The following is a 17,693-nucleotide window of genomic DNA, read 5'->3' as shown; positions in this document are numbered from 1 at the left end:
TTTTTTTTTTTTTTTTTTTTTTTTTTTTTTTGGCCAGTCCTGGGCCTTGGACTCAGGGCCTGAGCACTGTCCCTGGCTTCTTCCCGCTCAAGGCTAGCACTCTGCCACTTGAGCCACAGCGCCGCTTCTGGCCGTTTTTATGTATATGTGGTGCTGGGGAATCAAATCTAGGGCCTCGTGTATCCGAGGCAGGCACTCTTGCCACTAGGCTATATCCCCAACCCAGTTGTTTCTCTTTTTTTACCCTGTGTCTCTCAAATTTGGTATTCCCTTTGAATTTCCTACTTCCAATGCCAGTAAACACGGTTTCCAATATACTCAGACAAGATTACAAAGATAGTGTAGATTCATTCTTATCTCCACTCTTTTCAGCTACATTCCTTAAGCAGACCAGCCTGTCAAAGTACCTTCAGTTTACTATTTGTTTCCTTTTCATTGTATAAGACTTAGTTGTCTTGTATTTCCCTCTTAAGGAAATTTGTATCTTCTGTTATCTGCCAGTTCATTTACATCAGTGGCCTAGCGTTTATTTTTTATATTTTGCCAATACTGACGCTTGAATTCAGGGCCTGGACGCTGACCCTGGGTGTCTTTTGCTAAAGGCTAGCACTCTACCACTTAAGCCACAGCTCTGCTTACAGCTTTTTCACTTTATGTGGTACTGAGGAATCAAACCTAGGGCTTTATGCATGTTACGCTAGCACTCAACCACTAAGCCACATTCTCAGCCACCAACGATAGGTTTAACTCAGATAATCATGACCTTCTGTTGGTGGCTACAAAGAGATCCCTCTCAGAGGGATTTCTTCTTCTCTCTAGCAAAGCCCCTGAGGCTGTTGAACTTCTCACTTAATAAAGAGGTAGCCTAGGTAAGACATGACACAACTTTTTTTCTTGCTAATAACCCCAGGTGGGATAGCTAAAGAGAAGTAGGGATGGACGCTAGAGACCATCTTGGATTCTCAGAATGTGTGCAGCTCTGGCCTTGATGATCAGACAGTGGTGGAATAATGTTTTCTCCAGTGTCATTAGCCACACATTTACTACCAGTTATCAGGAGTACAGTTTGAAACATAAAGAAATACTCGTGCAAGTATAATGAAAGTATCTAGCTGACAGTAAAATCAGAAAGCTAAAATTTAAAACTTGGAATATTTTGTTATATATGATTCCCCACCCTGGTCTGTGCTTCAAGTCCACTTTAAAATGAGCTTTAAGAACTTTTGTCCTGAAATAATCCCGACCTTGCACTAATTTTAAACTTAAAACTTTGTCTTAATTTTAAACTTCTGCAAAAGTATTGATTAGGAACTTAATGTGAGACTATGAATCTGTCTCTCTTTCCAGTGCTGTTTTGTTTTTTGTTTAGTTTTGGTGTTTTTGTTGTTGTTGTTTACTAAGATTTCTATACTGTTCTGAGTTTCTCAGTGAAGAATCTCAGGTTCCCACATATCCTGGTCCCCATAAATACTCCAAAAGGAAAAAAAAAACAAGGTATATGTAATGAAATCATGTATACCAGACTACCCTTTATACATAGTCATATACTATCACAAAACATATTTAAACAAAAATTATTAAGGTACTAACAATATTTGCAAGTGAGAATATGTTCAGTTTACATAGAACATACCATTTCCAGAAAGTGTTCATGTTCATTTCATCACATTATTCAGGTAGACATTAAAATGTCTCTAAGTTTTAAATCTATGATCGATACTATGTTTTTCTTTCTTAAGTGAACATCTATTCTCTTTAATATTTACTAATTAGTTATGTGCCTATTTTTTTGTTTTTCTTTCCTTCCTTCCTACCTCCCTTCTTTCTTTCAGCAGTACCAGAGCTTGAACTCCAAGAGTCTCATGCTTTCTTAGTTTGCATTCTAGGCTCACACATTACTCAATGGCTACAACCAATCATTCTGCATTTTGCTTGCTATTTTGGAGATGGAGTCTAGCAATGTTTTCTGTCTAGGCTGACCTTGAACCATGATCCTCCATCTCTTAGCCTCCTAAGTAGGATTACAGACCAAAGCCACTGCTGCCCAGCTAATTATGTGACAATTTTTATTAACATATTATTGTTGTAATATACAGGCTGTTTACTATAGGAGTTTAAAGAAAATTCTATGTCAAACATTTATAACACCTTAAGGTTTGTTTTTTGTTCCCTCTTTTTTAATCCAATTTATCGTTAAATAAATGAACTCAAGTTTGGTAGTAAATATAGACTTCTCTGGCTATAGTGTTTTATTATTTGTTTTAATGAATAATTTTAAATTGGGAGAATAATGAAAATGCATCACACAGGTGTGTTTTTCTGGCTAATTAGCAAAAATATTATTACACTACCTAAATCTCAATAGGAAAAAATGGAGGAAAGGTAGGGCAAACCAAAAATGCTATCTAAAATGACTCTTAAAGGGACGAAAGTTGTGGCATTATGTCTATACTTGGAGACACTTGAGAAGCAGAGGTAGAAGGATCATAGGCTGGGGCTGACTCTATCTGAAAAACAAACTATAAGCAAAAGGACTGGAGGTGTGGGGCCAGCGCTCAAAGGATAAAGCACCTGAGTTTAATCTCCAGTACCATACACAAAAATAATCTATAAATGTATTAAAGACATTCAAAATAAAAACTGAAAACAGAGAAGTCCCTATTATTGTCAAGAACTATCTAAGAACTATCAAGAACTACATTATTTTTCTTATCAAAACAGTTTAAGACTGGGTCACCGGTCAAGCTCTGCAGCTTCTGACGGCCAGAGACTCCCGGGGTCGGCACAGGGGGCGCCTCGGCCCGGCTCCTGGCGACGCCATTCCTAAGCAGTCAGCGACGGGAAACGCCTTTCCCCTCAGGGAGCAGACATCAATGCAAGCCTGAAGAAAATAAGTTTTTTTTTCCTCCTAAGCCATGGCATATCAGTTATACAGAAATACCACGCTGGGAAACAGTCTTCAAGAGAGCCTAGATGAGCTCATACAGTCTCAACAGATCACCCCCCAACTTGCCCTTCAAGTTCTACTTCAGTTTGATAAAGCTATAAATTCAGCATTGGCTCAGAGGGTCAGGAACAGTCAATTTCAGGGGCTCTCTACATACAGATTCTACGATAACGTGTGGACTTTCGTATTGAATGATGTTGAATTCAGAGAGGTGACAGAGCTTATTAAAGTGGATAAAGTGAAAATTGTAGCCTGTGATGGTAAAAATACTGGTTCTAATACTACAGAATAAGTGGAAGAAAAAGGCTTTTTTATGCCATCTCCTGTTGTTACCGCTTTTTGAAGAGAAGCATAGAAGAGACTTTTTTAATTTATTCTAGCATTGCAGAAATGACTACACTGTGCTATACTATTGGAGAATACCAGCAGAACAGAGCTTATAGCTCTGTATTCTCGTACCTTACCTTTATTATACAGCATGAAGAAACTTGACTTTTTTTTAATAGCAAATCAAAAGTGGTAGGTCTTCCTGAAAACATTCTTTAATAAATTCATTTTTAAAACTCCATGTGAGGTATAATTGGTGTACTGTTAAACAGAAAGTATAGAGACAGTAAATAAGCATTCTGAAAAAAAAAACAAAAAACAGTTTAAGAGCTGGATACCTGTGGCTCACACCTGAAATATGAACTCCTCAGGTAGCTGAGACTTTGGGTTAAAATTGATCTTGTCAGAAAAGCCAAAGGACTCCGCCTCAAATTAACAAGCAAAAAAACTTGTCTGGAGACATGGCTCAAGTGGTAGAACACTGACCATAAGCAAGCAAGCTAAACGAACACAGCACCCTGAATTCAAACAGGGTACCAGGAAGGCAAGCAAATAAGCAATAATACCAAAACAGCCTAGTGATTGTTTCTGTTTCCCAAAAGGTCAAATAAACTGCTTAATGGAGTAGAAGTAATAAATAGGACATTTCTAGACTGTCCTTGTACTGTTTGCAGACAGCAAAGTATTTTCATATAAGCAGCACTATAGCCTGTGAAATCATACACACACACACACACACACACACACACACACACACACACACATTGTTATCATAGAAAGTATCAAGTGACTTAACTTACACTAGAAAATTAGGAAATCCTCTTTGACCTGGAACAGAGATTTCACTCAAAGCTTTGTAAAATGTTTATAGGTTTTGTTTTGTTTTGTTTGTGGGTTGTTTTTTGTTTTTTGTGGTTTTTGTGTTTTTTTTTGGTATTTTACCCTAAGTGTATTGGAGAACTGAAAAGTGAGTTTAAGTTGGGAAATAGTGTTTATGTTATTAAAAGATTCATAAAGTGAGAATTAAAAGGAACAAATTTTTTTTTCTTGGAGAACAATTTATGTGTAAAGGCTCCAGTCTTTTAATCCAATAATATTTACAAGATCATCCTAAGGAAATAAGAACTATATTAAAATATTTTATGTAAAAATCTTTATCATATCTAGAGAAGGGAAGGGGAACATCAAAATGGTCAGACAAAGATAAAAGTGATAGTTACAAAACAATATGTTAGAAATTAGCTGTACAACTTGGGGCAGGGTATTGGGGAGGAGGGAAGGTAGGAGAAAAATGAAGGAAATAACAAGTTTGACAGTAAATGTACTCACTACCTTACATATGTAACTGTAACCCCTCTGTACATCACTTTGACAATAAAATTAAAGAAAAAAATCTGTATTACACTGTTAAATAGGAATTGCAAAAAAACAAAAAAAAACGGTGAAAGCTATTTTAGTAGAGGAATGTTTAGACAAATAATATAATCTTTTTTCTTTATTCTTACTATATTTGTGTAGTTGTACAAAGGAGTTTTAATTCAACATGTCAATTTGTGAGTACATAGAGGACTACTAAGCTGTTCCTTAAAAACAAAATCAAATGATTTTGATGCCAACAGTGCTAACATTCTTGTTTGTAGAAATAAAAAATATTGGAAATAAATATACCAAGGCATTCAAAATAGTTATGCTTAAATAATAATATATGGAATTTTCTTTCTTTCTGTATTGTATTATGTTTTCCAGATGTTATAAATTAATCAAGTGGATCTTTTCTGTGAAACAACAAATTTCTATTGTAGATTTATATATCTTACCCATTAATGCCAAAGTTACTTATGCAAATGTGTTTGTTTTAAACTTCTAACCTAATTGGAAAATATGCATGTGGTTTACCATTATTTGTGATAAATTACACAGTCATTGTTTTCAGGTGGCAAAGCACTTATGTATGTTCCCAACTAGTTACGTGGGTTTTTTTGCGTGGTTTTTTTGTTATGTTTTGTTTTTGGGTTTTCTTTTTTTTCTTGCCAGTCCTGGGGCTTGCACTTGGAGCCTGAGCACTGTCCTTGGATTCTTTTTGCTCAAGGCTAGCACTCTGCCACTTGAGCCACCGTGCTACTTCTGGCTGTTTTCTGTATATGTGGTTCTGGGGAAGCGAACCCAGGGCTTCATGTATACGAGGCAAGCTCTCTTGCCCAAGACTAGCACTCTACTACTTGAGCCACAGCACCACTTCTGGCCTTTTCTGTTTATGTGGTGCAGAGGAATAAAACCCAGGGCTTCATGCCTGCAAAGCAAGCACTCTACCACTAAACCATATTCCCAGCCCCAGTTATGTGTTTCTTTATCTTCTTTCTTTATCTTTCTACAGGCATTTGCTTGGTGGCCTGACTTACTGGCTGAGCATGCAGAGAAGTTCTGGGCTTTGTTCACAGTAGATATGGATACTGCGCTGGAGGCTCAACCACAAGACTCCTGGGATAGTTTTCCTCTTTTCCAGCTGCTTAATAATTTCCTCAGAAATGACAGTGAGCACTTACATTTTCTTTGGCTTAGGAGGTGGGGAGGGGTTGGCATGTTGTTCATGCAAATGTATACTTCAGAGCCCTAGCACTTGCCCAACAGGAGTTGATGAGGGGTGACGGGATGTGTGGGTGCTCAGGTCTAAAAGAAACAAGTGATCCAATTCCTACTCTCCAGCCTTGTTGAGGACTGATGGCATAGACATCCTTCTCGTTGCACTTCTGAGTTGAGTCAAAAAGTCTCCAAAGTCCTTGAGAGTGCTCTCATCTTTGAGAGACACCTTAGAACTCTGTCCTCATCCTTAAAAAAAAAAAAAGATTCTAAGCTCCTGTTAACAGGGTCTGTGGTTACACTGTAGTAGGAGCGTGGATTTATCTTCTCACATAATAGGAAAATACAGCTCCCTGGTATGAATTGCTCTATCAGTATTTAAATATTAAAGATAATATAAGTAATAACTTTTAGAGTGGTTCTACTAGAGAATTGAGCAGCTGTTGTATGTAAAACTAGTTAGTAGGGGCGGGGGGGGGACAAACAAAAAACAAAACTAATTAGTATGAAGACTTTACCATACTAATTCCTGGTATGATTTCCTATGCTGTATGATTCCTGTTATGGTGTGGTTTCCTGTGATGTGTGTGTGTGTGCATGCTTGCACACGTGCCCACATGCTGATACTGGGGCTTGAACTTAAGGCATCACACTCTCGCTCAGCTTATTCCCTCATGACTGGATCTCTACCACTTGGGTGATGCCTCACTTCTGGCTTCTTAGTGGCTAGAGATATGAGCCTCAAAGTTTTTTATTGCTAAGGGTGGCTTTGAACCTCAGATCCCAGGCTCTTGACTGTCTAGGATTGTACGGATGAGCCTGTGTTACTTCTTTTAGTTTCCTGCACTCAGGTCTGGATGGCATTGGCATTCTCCATTGCAGTACTTGCGGTGATCACAGGCCCCAATTGTCTTCTTAGTAAAAATGTTTCCCATTGTAGAGCAACTTGAACAATGCCTCCTCCCAACCTCTGATTTTGGTTTGTTTTGCTTGATCAGCACTACTTGTTTTATCTCCTCCAGCTTTTAATCTAAATCCATGCTTTCATCCTTCTTTGCTCTTAACTACAACATTTGCTTTTTTCAGTCTCATCCACTGTTTCTTATTTTTCTTAGTTCATCCCTGTCTCAGCTATGATTGAGGGAGAACTTTATTTAGATATGAAGTTATAGGAGATACTGCTGTCTCCAAGAATGTTCCAGACCTTAGATATCAAGCTGGTTAAGAATCTTTGTTCTAGTAAGAAAGGCACCATGTTGTAGCAACTCATGATATGGGGTGGGCCTTGGCACCAGAACTTCACACCTCTCTGTCACTTAACCTTTGACAATAATTTTATCTCTTAGCTTTAGGTTCCTCAGTTATGAAAGGAGAATGATAGCACTTTCACAGTCATTGGAGATAGGGATGAATAAAATGATATGATAATTCATATTGAATAGATGCTCTTAATTTTGCTTGTGCTTTATTTCTAAAAGACACTTATCACTGTAAAGCTAAAGAACAAAGCAATAGTTCCTCCTTCAGATTCAACCATAGTACCTGCTCTCAGAAGTTGTGGTTACTCAGATTTAATTATCCCCTATGAATTGTTTACTCTGAATATTAGCTTCTCCCAGTTTTGAGGATCCAATTCGGTACCTAACTGCCAGCTCACACACTTCTAGTGGCCCCCTACCTTTCCCAGTCTCCTCACAACCTTTATGTTCTGCTTATGAATGACAAGTTCGGTTTTCAAAACATGCATAAAAATAGACCTGCTACCAAAATTTAAAACATATATTAGGCATTACATCTCTAAATAGGGTAGTGTTAGATTTTTGTTTTAATACTGCTTTCTCAATTTGATTGAAAACTTAAGAATCAACCATGTTTATTTATGTTGGAGTTTATTCAAAAGTAGGTATTCATTGCTCAACAACAAGTAATTAGTAATTATAATGAACCACTTATCTTATTTAGACCGTTAGAATTTATTTTATAGAGGAAAGCAAAACATTCTGTAATTGTCTTAGACATTTTCCTGGCAACCACTGTTACTATTCCAGCATATAAACTTCATTTTATATTTACTTTGAAGAATTTTTACATGTGAATATTTAGGGAATATCAAAATGAGAAGTTAGGAAATTATAGTTTTTCTACTGAGGGTTGCAATTTTTTTTAATTAGGAACATTTCACAAATTTGCATGGCATTCTTGCTCAGGTGCCATGCTAATCTACTCTGTATTGTTCCAGTTTTATATATGTGCTACTGAGAAGAGCACTAATCATCCTCTCCTATTTGGGGCTATTTATATAATAGTGACCACTATTAAATAATAAAATATTGTGTAATATTATTGTATAATACTAATGAGGACGAAGCATTTCTGACCGCTTTAAAGCACTCTCAGTTTTGATAATAAAAATAGATCTTGTCTTTGATTTTGCAGTGATTAGCAGATTTTAGAAAACATCAATTATTTCTGAGAAAAACAGCTCCTTCTTGTAGTGAGATAAATAGAAAAGTTCCCCAGTGCCATAATTTCCTTCCAGGGCTGGGAGTATGGAGTGATCTGGGGAATTGAAATAAAGTTCAATAACCTCTACCTACACTCATGAGGTCTTTTCCTAAGTTAAGACCACCATTAAGTTGATGAAACATATTTTTCTAGTCATCATGATGATCCTTGTCAATAATGAAGTATATTGTTAATATTATATGTTTTATTATATAGTTTAAATACTCAGATGAAGAGTTAGTATATTTCATTGTTTAATGTCAGAGTAAGCTGCCCACAAATTATCTTCTCAAAAATCAATTGCAAAACACTGTATATACTTTTAGTTCCCTTTAAGAAGAGATCTTTACATGACATCTATGGTATTACAGGTTTTGCCTTATTGACATCAACATCGAAATCACACTTAATTACAATTTAAACTAGCTATAGGTACTAGAAACAGACAGATGGATTAAAAGTTCCATCTTAAAAAGGGGGGTCATTTGTTGAATTTCAAGACTCATTTTCCTGGACGTGTGTGTGTCTGTCTGTCTGTCTGTGTGTCTCTGTGCGTGTATCTGTGTCTGTATGTCTGTTTATCTGTGTATGTCTGTATGTGTCTCTGTGTGTTACAGAAAGCACCCCACTAGAGACTTTAAAAGATTGTGATACCTTATGAATAAATACCAAATCGTACTCATTATTTTAGTCATTATCAAAATTGCTAATTGCCATGAATATCAAGAAATAGTCTTACATTTTAAGTTTGGTTTTCTCAAATTTCAAATTAACAAGACCCCTGAAACACATAGTAATATTAGTTAGAATTTGTGCTTTGTTGGTAGCTCTAAAACATTATAGAAGAAAGTTTTTTGTTTGGGAGTTTCTTATTGTTGTTGTTTGATCAGTCCTGGGGCTTGAATGTTGGGCCTGGATGCTGTTCCTTAGATTCTTTGGCCTAAAGCTTGAGCTCTACCACTTGAGCCACAGCACCACTTCTGGCTTTTTCTGAGTTGTTTATTGGAGGTAAGACTCTCACAAACTTTCCTGCCTGGGCTGGCTTCGAACTACACTCATCAGAACTCAGCTCCCTGAGTAGCTAGAATTACAGGCATGAGCCACTGGTACCTGGCTGAAGGGTTTTGTTTTTGTTTTTTTTTAATTTAATAACTCAGATGTTTCCTTGAGTGAGTTACTGTCTTTCTTTCATTAAAGTCTTTATGCTATGATATATTGAAATGACTGTTTATCTCTGAGTATGTGGAAGACTTCTTAAATCAGTCTCTTCCCTTTTCCAAATGAGGAAGGCTTACCTCTAACAGGCAATGAACCAGTAGGGGCTTTGTCCATGAGGAATGGGGTACTGAAATGGACAGGATCTGATCACTATCATCCCACAGAAATTAACCAAAATTAGCAAAGCAGGTTCTTGAAGGAAGATAAGGAGATTGCCTCAACTTTTTTTTTTAAACACAGCAAAGGCTTAGAGTTAGATGTAGAATGCAGAGAAGATTAAGAATACAACAACCATGTATGTTTGGTTTTTGCATATGTACATCTTGTCACAACTGTGATAGTACACTTGAGACTTCCAAGGAATGAACAATTACTGAGGAAAGCGACCAAAATCCTCAGATTTGGTTTCCATTTTAAGAAATGACAAACATGTTACATTTGAGGTGTGCCCCTTTACTTGAGTCAGCCATGATTAGGGTAAGTGGTAGCTTTAAAACCCCTTGGAGATGCAATGCGAGTGTCCTCCAGGGAAGAGTACCAGCTGCACCAGGCTGTTAGTGACTGTCCCCAACCTCTCACACCTCACTGGTTCCCACGGCAATACAGCTGATGAAAACAAACCAGCCTCCAATTCTAGCCAAAATTAAAAGGAAAAAAAATACCCAACACTTCCTCACCTTCTACCCAGACTCTCCACCCATCCACCCTCTCCCTCAACTAGAGAGATAATTAGATGGGCAATCACGTTAAATGGTATCTAAGGAAACACTTTTGAAAGAGAGATGTATTAAAGTTGAGGGGGAAATGAAATGTTTTCATAATGAAGTAATTAGCATGATAGTGAAACGATACATAAGTGACTATAAAACTACTACAAATAGATTCTGCCCTGGCTTGCTATGTTGTCCCATTGTCCCGTGGAGAATAGATATGGCAAGTGACTGATTCTGACAAATGCAAGCCATCCTCTGCAAATGGTACAAATCGTTTTCTTTCAGCACGACTGAAAGGCAAGCCCTCGGAGCCAGTCACCTTTTAGTCTGTGGATATGCTAGCAAGTGGCAAATGACCATTCTATGGGGAACAAATTCCCCAGTGAAAAATCCCACGATGCTGCCGCTTTAATTAACAGGCTTTTCACATTGCTAGCACATTAAAGCCATCATGGAGCACACTGCTTAGAATCCGAGCCTTTGCTTAAACGAATAATAAATGATCTGGCTCCACACTAAGTGAAAACCTGTTCTCCAAGACTTTCACCTTTATAAAGATGGGCTCATAAAAATCTGGGGAGAAAAAAAGGGGGAAAAATTGGAATGTGGTCTCACGAGGATAAAAAGGCTAGTGTTAATAATTAACAAGGAGAGTGAAGTGGAGTCAAATTAGCCATAATAAAGCCCAGAGTGACTGGCAAAGTCACCTCTCATTATCAAAAAACTCATTAAGAAATGAAGAGGTGGAAATCCCGCTGGGTTATGCTCACACTTAGGCTGTATCAGAGATTATTTTTCAGATTTCTTTCAAATGAAGAATTGTTAGGTCACCATATTATATATGAGGTTAATCTGCAAGCTTTGAAATATACAGGGCTGACATCTGTGTGATATTCTCCTCCAGTGCTTAAATAAACTGTGGTTCTGAAATTCATGAATTGGTGCTTAGAGATATATCTGTATACACACAGACTAGGAACAATGCAAAAAGCATGCAGCTTTGAGATTCCACCAAGAGTGTGTGTCGCCATGGCTCTTATACACAGGTGCTTTACACATGATGCCATGACCACGGGTGTATTTCACTCTAATCCCCTGAGCCAATTGAAATTTACATTGTATGTCAGAATTTGTTTTACCAATCAAAATAATAGGGGAAACTTAAAACAACAAAAACAAAAACAGACACCAGCTCTTTTTTTCCCCTTCAATTGAATTCTACAGTACAGCTAAAATTTAAATCTGCTTTTAGTATTCTCTTAGAGTTTAGTGGTTCAGAAATGTCCTGTGTGTCTTTCATAAAGGATTCTCAGAAACATCTCTTAACTTGTGAAGAGCAGGGCATCCAGAGCTCCACTCTTCACAACTGTGGATCAGGTTACAGCTTTAGTCAGTCGCTGCCCTTAATGGGAGCGGATACTGTGGGCTGCAAGCCCTGAGATAGGAAGCTCTGTGCAGGTAGAGTGACATTACAGGACTTTTGCCTTTGGTTTCAATATGACTTGCTCTCAAAAAGATGGCATGAGATCTTATGTATCATTGTCTTGATCCTTGGTTAAAGTTGATATTGACTTTTTCTTGACTTAATTCCTCTGGAAACAGGTGCTGAATACCTATAATTTATAAATTCCAATGACTGTGTAGCTATGTCAGTTACTAAGAAGTAATTCCATCCTTTGAGAAATATCAGCTCTAGTGGAAGGTGTGGAAATTATATATGCAAGTATACACCCATGTGATATATACATATATTGCAATAGACTACATACATAATGAATATATATAAATAATATATAATGCACCTCTGCACCCATATACTATGTACATATATTGTGTATATTATAATGTACATATATTATGTATGTATATATTGTGTATATTATAATGTATATATTATGTATGTGTATTGTATATATTATAATGTACATATATTATTGTATATATTATATATACATATGTTTATATACTTATATGTGTGTATGTGTATACACACACATATACTGCAATAAACTGCATCACTAAAGTACAGGTCAGTTGTGAGTACTATCCTATGAAATTCTTATTACAATTTAAAATTTGAATCTGTTGTATTTGTATTCTTGTGCAAAATATAAGAAACACCCATGTACTCTCTTTACTACCTCTCTCTAGATACATATTGAATACAGATATGTGTGTTAAACTATGTATTTTTTAAACAAGCACCCCCGGAGAAAGATAAACTTAGGTATAGTTTTAGGAACTTGCTACAGGAGTTAAGGTATAAATTAAATATTACTAAGGTATGTAAAATTATTTACTGTTCTTAACTAAAAGTGAAAAAAATCCATGTGTTTTCTATTCTACTTAAACTTCGTGAGACATTCTTAGAATTTCCACTAGAAGGCAGGTTTTTATTGATAATTATGTAATCAACAGACATTTAGTGAGTGACTACTTAATGTGCCAGATTTTTGGCTTGTTGCTCTTCCTCAGTCTCAGGAGGTTTTGTACATTTTCCTTTTACATAATACTGCTCTAGGCTACAGTGTTTCAACCTTCTCTTCTGAAGCCCACATTCATGTGTCTTCTTATTTATGTCTTCATTATTTGCACTGACCAGCATGAAAATGACCTATAATTTTGTATCTTAATTTCCTGTTTTTCTTGTTGAGAGCTGACAAAATTTCTAACTGTTGTTTCATAGCAAAGACTTAACTTTGTTGTAGTTGCTGTTGTTTTCTTTCATTGCTCATGATTTCTTCAAAAATACCTAATTAGAATTTTAGGAGGGAAAAATCACGTTTCCTTGTAATTTCACAGGCTAATTGGAAGAAGCAATAGCAACATAAAACTGGATTCTGTGGGTTTAAGACTCAGCAGCATATTTTTATCCTAACAATGACATTTGAATTCTTTTGCTTATTCATTTTACCCACAGATTGTTATCTCAATAATTAGTATTAATTGGATCACAATTTAAATTCTCTCTTGAAATCTTCCTATTAAAATCCTAGGACGAGTCCTTTTGTAAATGTAACACTTAGGAGTATGTAAATAATCAACACTAATTTATTAATTATTAGGGATGTTCAAAATAATTGGACCCATCTGTGTCCCAAGTTTAGCTTTTATTTAAGCCTTTTGCTTTCTTTTTGTCATTTGTAACTGTGCCATAGGCTTCATATCATTGATTTTCATTATCTTTCACCGAGGTGATATTTGGAAATGTGGAATCTTTCCGAGAAAAAGATGGTTATTTTGATCAGCAATGCAGGTTGTTGCAACTCCTTTTTGAGATGCCACAGCAATTCTTTTTAACTTTCACTGCAAATAGCATCTGAAACCTTTCTTGGATGAGTTCACATGGAGAGCTTACATCTCTCAAGATTGTTGCTCTGGGTGTTTCACAAAGACTTGATTTAAAAGACAGGTGACAATCCCAAATCATAAGCAGATGGGGAAGGTGGAAGCACTCCCTCTAATGCCTCCGGCTATGTGTTAAGAGGAGCTTTTGTCAGTGTCTGATAGGAGGAGGATGCAACTGGCATATGGGCAACCAAGACAAAGCATACATTTGCATAGACAAGTATAGTTGCAGTGTCACTTTATGCAGCCCTGCCCATTGAAGACCTGGGTTTTCATTCTTTTCTCTCCCCCTACCTGTACATTTTCCTTCATTCTCCTCTTTTGACCTCTCCCATTCTTTTCAATATTTTTCTCATCCTTTTTCTCCCCTCCTTCTCCCTCTTGCCCTCCTCTTTCTTCTCTTAGTTACCATATAAAATGGTCCATTTCCCAAGATTTTCAAATGTGGGTTCCTCTTTGCTTCTCAAAACAATTTAAAAAAGTATGCTAGGGATATAACTCAGTGTTAGCATGGCTGTCTAATATATATGGGTTTGATCTCTAGCATCATAATATTAAAATAATAAAGTAATGAATTGTAACCAAGTGAAATAATGTAATAAAATAAAATAATCGAATAAATTTGATAAAATAAATGTAACTCTAGCCTGAAACAAGAGCAAAATTTTGGCTAGCATTTAGTTAGTATCCATTTCCTCCAAATTCTGTGAGAAATAATTATTATAACAAGAGATGATTAACTAAAGAAAAATTCACATTCAATTAAAATAAGACACAAAATAACTAATCTTGATATCCAACAGAATTTTTAGCAATGTGATCATGCATTTGGAAAAGTAGTAGAATTTTTATAACATTATTGTTTAGAATATTTATTGTATGTAAATATGAAGGAGAGGATATGCAATCTGGGGGTTATATAGCTGATACATAATGCCACTTGCTGAGTAATAGCATAGAAATCATACTATTGAATGTAGTTTTCCTTTATGTAGTAAACAGACACTTTGAGCAAGAAACTTACTGTGATTTTGAGAATTCATACACAGTCCGTATCTCAAGGATCTGCAGCCCCATAGGAAGAGAGAAAGATGTCAACAATGCAGGGACAATTTGTATAAAAAAGGACCCCAGTAGGAAAGGGTGCAGGGGAGTGTACAAACAAGGGAAACCTGTAACTGGGAAAGGGGCCCAGAGAATTTGAACTGAGTCATAAAAATCATTATCAGCATACCATAAGAAATAGGGATGGTAGGGAACAGACATTCGCTGGAGAGGCCATTTTAAGGAAGATCTTGAAGGGCTTTCCTACCATGCGATAGCTTTTGGAGTTTGTCTTGAGTGATCTACTATGAGATTATAATCTTAAGGGATGACATTCATTATTAGTTTTACATTTCAGCAGACCACTTTGTTTGAGATTTTGAGAAGATAGGTTGTTGGAGGGAGAATCAGGAGCCTGAAGGTCAGTTAGAAGATTATCGCATGAGACCAGAAGACTAGACTTAGTCCATCAATAGCGGTGGGGAAGATTGTACAAAGGTCTACAGAATGAGAAAATACACATTTGAATACTAGTTGGATGGTGGGCGTGAAGGGAAGACGTGGTACTCATCCCTATGTTGCTTGTGTAGTGATCAAGTAAGAACGCTGTAGTATTTACCCTGAGGACGGGAAATAAGGAAATTCACTGCTTTATGTCAAAACGAATATTCTGACAAAGATAAAACAGTGGATCCAATGCTTATTAGATATGAAAGAAAACTTTTGCTAAACAAACGTGTTTAAATCAACTGACAATCTTTAAACCATTATAACATTTAGTAATAATGAATATAATTATTCTTATCTTTGTTTTAAGATGACTTCACTAACATTGCACATAAGCTGAAAGTATATAATGAAGTGGGTTTTTAAATAGTGCAGTACAGTGTTCATTCATACATATAATAATGTGATACATAAAAGTGTTTGTGTCTAAAAATAGATATAAAGAATAACTAGTTATAGTACCCATCAAGGTGTGGACCCTAGTGCTTTATGTTTTTGTTTTTAAATAATCCAACATATAAATTAAAGTTTGGGAGTATATTATTGGTGTCTGGCAACATAAAACTTTGCAACTTTCAATAAGGATTGTATTATCAGCTCATTGAATATTTTCACCATGTTGATTCATTTTTATGTTCATTAAATGAAAGACTTTTGTTCAATTTCACTTTTTTATATTATATTTGAGTTTTTCTCTGAATTTTAATTCTGTGAACATCTCATATATTGAAAGTATAAGGTAATATGTTTGTCATTTGTAAGACTTTTTAATCTAAATCAAGTTACTCTGTATCAATATCTTGAAAGATATCAATGTACTGATTCTAGCTTGGCAGATAGAGGAATGGATGGATGGGCATAGGGACAGGTAGTAGTTTAGGATAATGAAAGTGGAGGACTGATGGCATTGTAGCCCATAGAGGTTAATAGCAAATGCTGGTACTACTACATAGTGACTCAATGCATATTTCCTTGTGACTTTATGCAAATTTCCTTATTCTTCAGTGACTTACTTCCTTGTTGACATGCTTTTTAATTGTGATGACTAAATGAGAGAATATGCAATAAAACTAAGCACAGTGCTTGACATTCCAAAAATTCTGAGATGGGGAAAGAATAGCAATCCAATAAATACTTCTTCAGAGTATTTTTTTTGTCTATCACAATATTTTGTATGTTCTCAAAGAGAATATTTCTCACAGTTTAGCATCCATATTTAGGTGGCATTTAGTAAAAGTAACATGATCTCCATTCTACCTCAACTGTTGAATCTCCAGAAATAAACAAAGCAACTTTCAGAGTGCCAATGAAATACATCATTAAGACAACAGTTTCCTAAATAAGATAGTTACCATTAAATATTATTGTCCCCACTTTCACAGGAAATATGTTAGCATGTATATAGACAAGAAAAGACATTTTTACCAAACACACACAAAAGCACTAACCATATCAAAGAGAAAAATCAGTGTTCCTTCTGAATTTAGAATTATCTAAGCATATGTATATATACATATACATATATATATGCCATGATGATAAATGTCATATACTTTCCCCAAGTATGCTTTTGCACAGAAGAGGATAAAGTAGAAAACTGGCATAGTTCTTTGAGTATTTTATGAAAGACAGGACTACTGGAGTTGGTAATTATTAAAATCTATAAAAGTGAATGAGGTGATTAAGAGACGTTCTCCCATCTTTTACATCTACCATTCTATTCAAAAGCACTGTCGCCCTTCACCTAGAGTATCTAGTAGGCCCTTCATATTCTCTGCTCTGCTCTTGGCCTCTTCTACTTTCCACAAAACAGCCAGAAAGGTCACACTATGCCACTCCTCTATGTCACAATAAAGATGATAGATCTTCTCATCATATTTAGTAAAGCATACACTCTGCCAAGATGGCAAGATCTAGACACATCTATTGCTTCCAGTAAAACCCAGGCTCTTCACAATATCCTAAGATCTACACACTGCTGTGAACTGGTGCCTCCCCCTCCCCACACTAATCTATTCCTTCTCTTTCTAGGACACCAGTTTATTCTAGCTTATTCTTTTATAAAAAGTGTATGCTAGCTGTTCTCTCTCCCTGGCAGTCTTCCCTGCAAGTCTTCCACGGAAACTTTTCTGTTCTTTATTTATTTATTTAGTTAGTTATTTATACCATAGCACTTAAAAATGTTTCAGGAAGAAATTTTCTTATAAAAAATAATCCAAGTGGTCAGAATTAGGTAGGTTAGAATGTGCCTTCATATCATTCCATAGTCTGCATGTGTACTTTTTCTCTCTCTCTCTTTCTCTCTCTCTCATTTTCTCCCCCAAGTTTATCTTCTAGTATTGACCTCCCATTCAACATACCATATCTTTAATTCAATGATCCTGACCACCAATATAGAACACACAAGTTCTTCTCTTCCTCTTTATTTTGAATATTTTATTATCTTTAAGTAGTTGTTCAACCATGCAGCCATTCACCAAAGCAGTTTATCAATATAATGCATCTTG

The 17,693-nt window shown here is 36.0% G+C and overlaps 2 protein-coding genes and 1 non-coding gene across 7 annotated transcripts in view; 2 read left to right on the top strand and 1 right to left on the bottom strand.

Moving 5' to 3' along the window:
- Cadps2 (calcium dependent secretion activator 2) overlaps positions 1–17,693 on the top strand; it is a 418,215-nt gene that overhangs the window by 338,881 nt on the left and 61,641 nt on the right. For all 5 annotated transcript variants that reach the window (XM_048340139.1, XM_048340138.1, XM_048340137.1 and 2 more), the window contains one exon: positions 5,649–5,805. In XM_048340139.1, the coding sequence (XP_048196096.1) occupies positions 5,649–5,805 (157 nt within the window). The remainder of the gene's footprint in view (positions 1–5,648; positions 5,806–17,693) is intronic.
- LOC125347078 (transcription initiation factor IIA subunit 2-like) lies at positions 2,752–3,515 on the top strand. Its single transcript, XM_048340145.1, has one exon. The coding sequence runs from the start codon at positions 2,916–2,918 to the stop codon at positions 3,237–3,239; it is 324 nt and encodes a 107-aa protein (XP_048196102.1). The 5' UTR covers positions 2,752–2,915; the 3' UTR covers positions 3,240–3,515.
- LOC125347400 lies at positions 8,014–8,119 on the bottom strand. Its single transcript, XR_007210188.1, has one exon. It is a non-coding gene; the product is annotated as a U6 spliceosomal RNA (small nuclear RNA).

Source organism: Perognathus longimembris, chromosome 2, assembly GCF_023159225.1.
Source record: "Perognathus longimembris pacificus isolate PPM17 chromosome 2, ASM2315922v1, whole genome shotgun sequence".
Classification (NCBI taxonomy): Eukaryota; Metazoa; Chordata; class Mammalia; order Rodentia; family Heteromyidae; genus Perognathus; species Perognathus longimembris.
The sequence above is the reverse complement of the archived record's forward strand: the minus strand, read 5'-3'. Positions and strand labels throughout refer to the sequence as shown.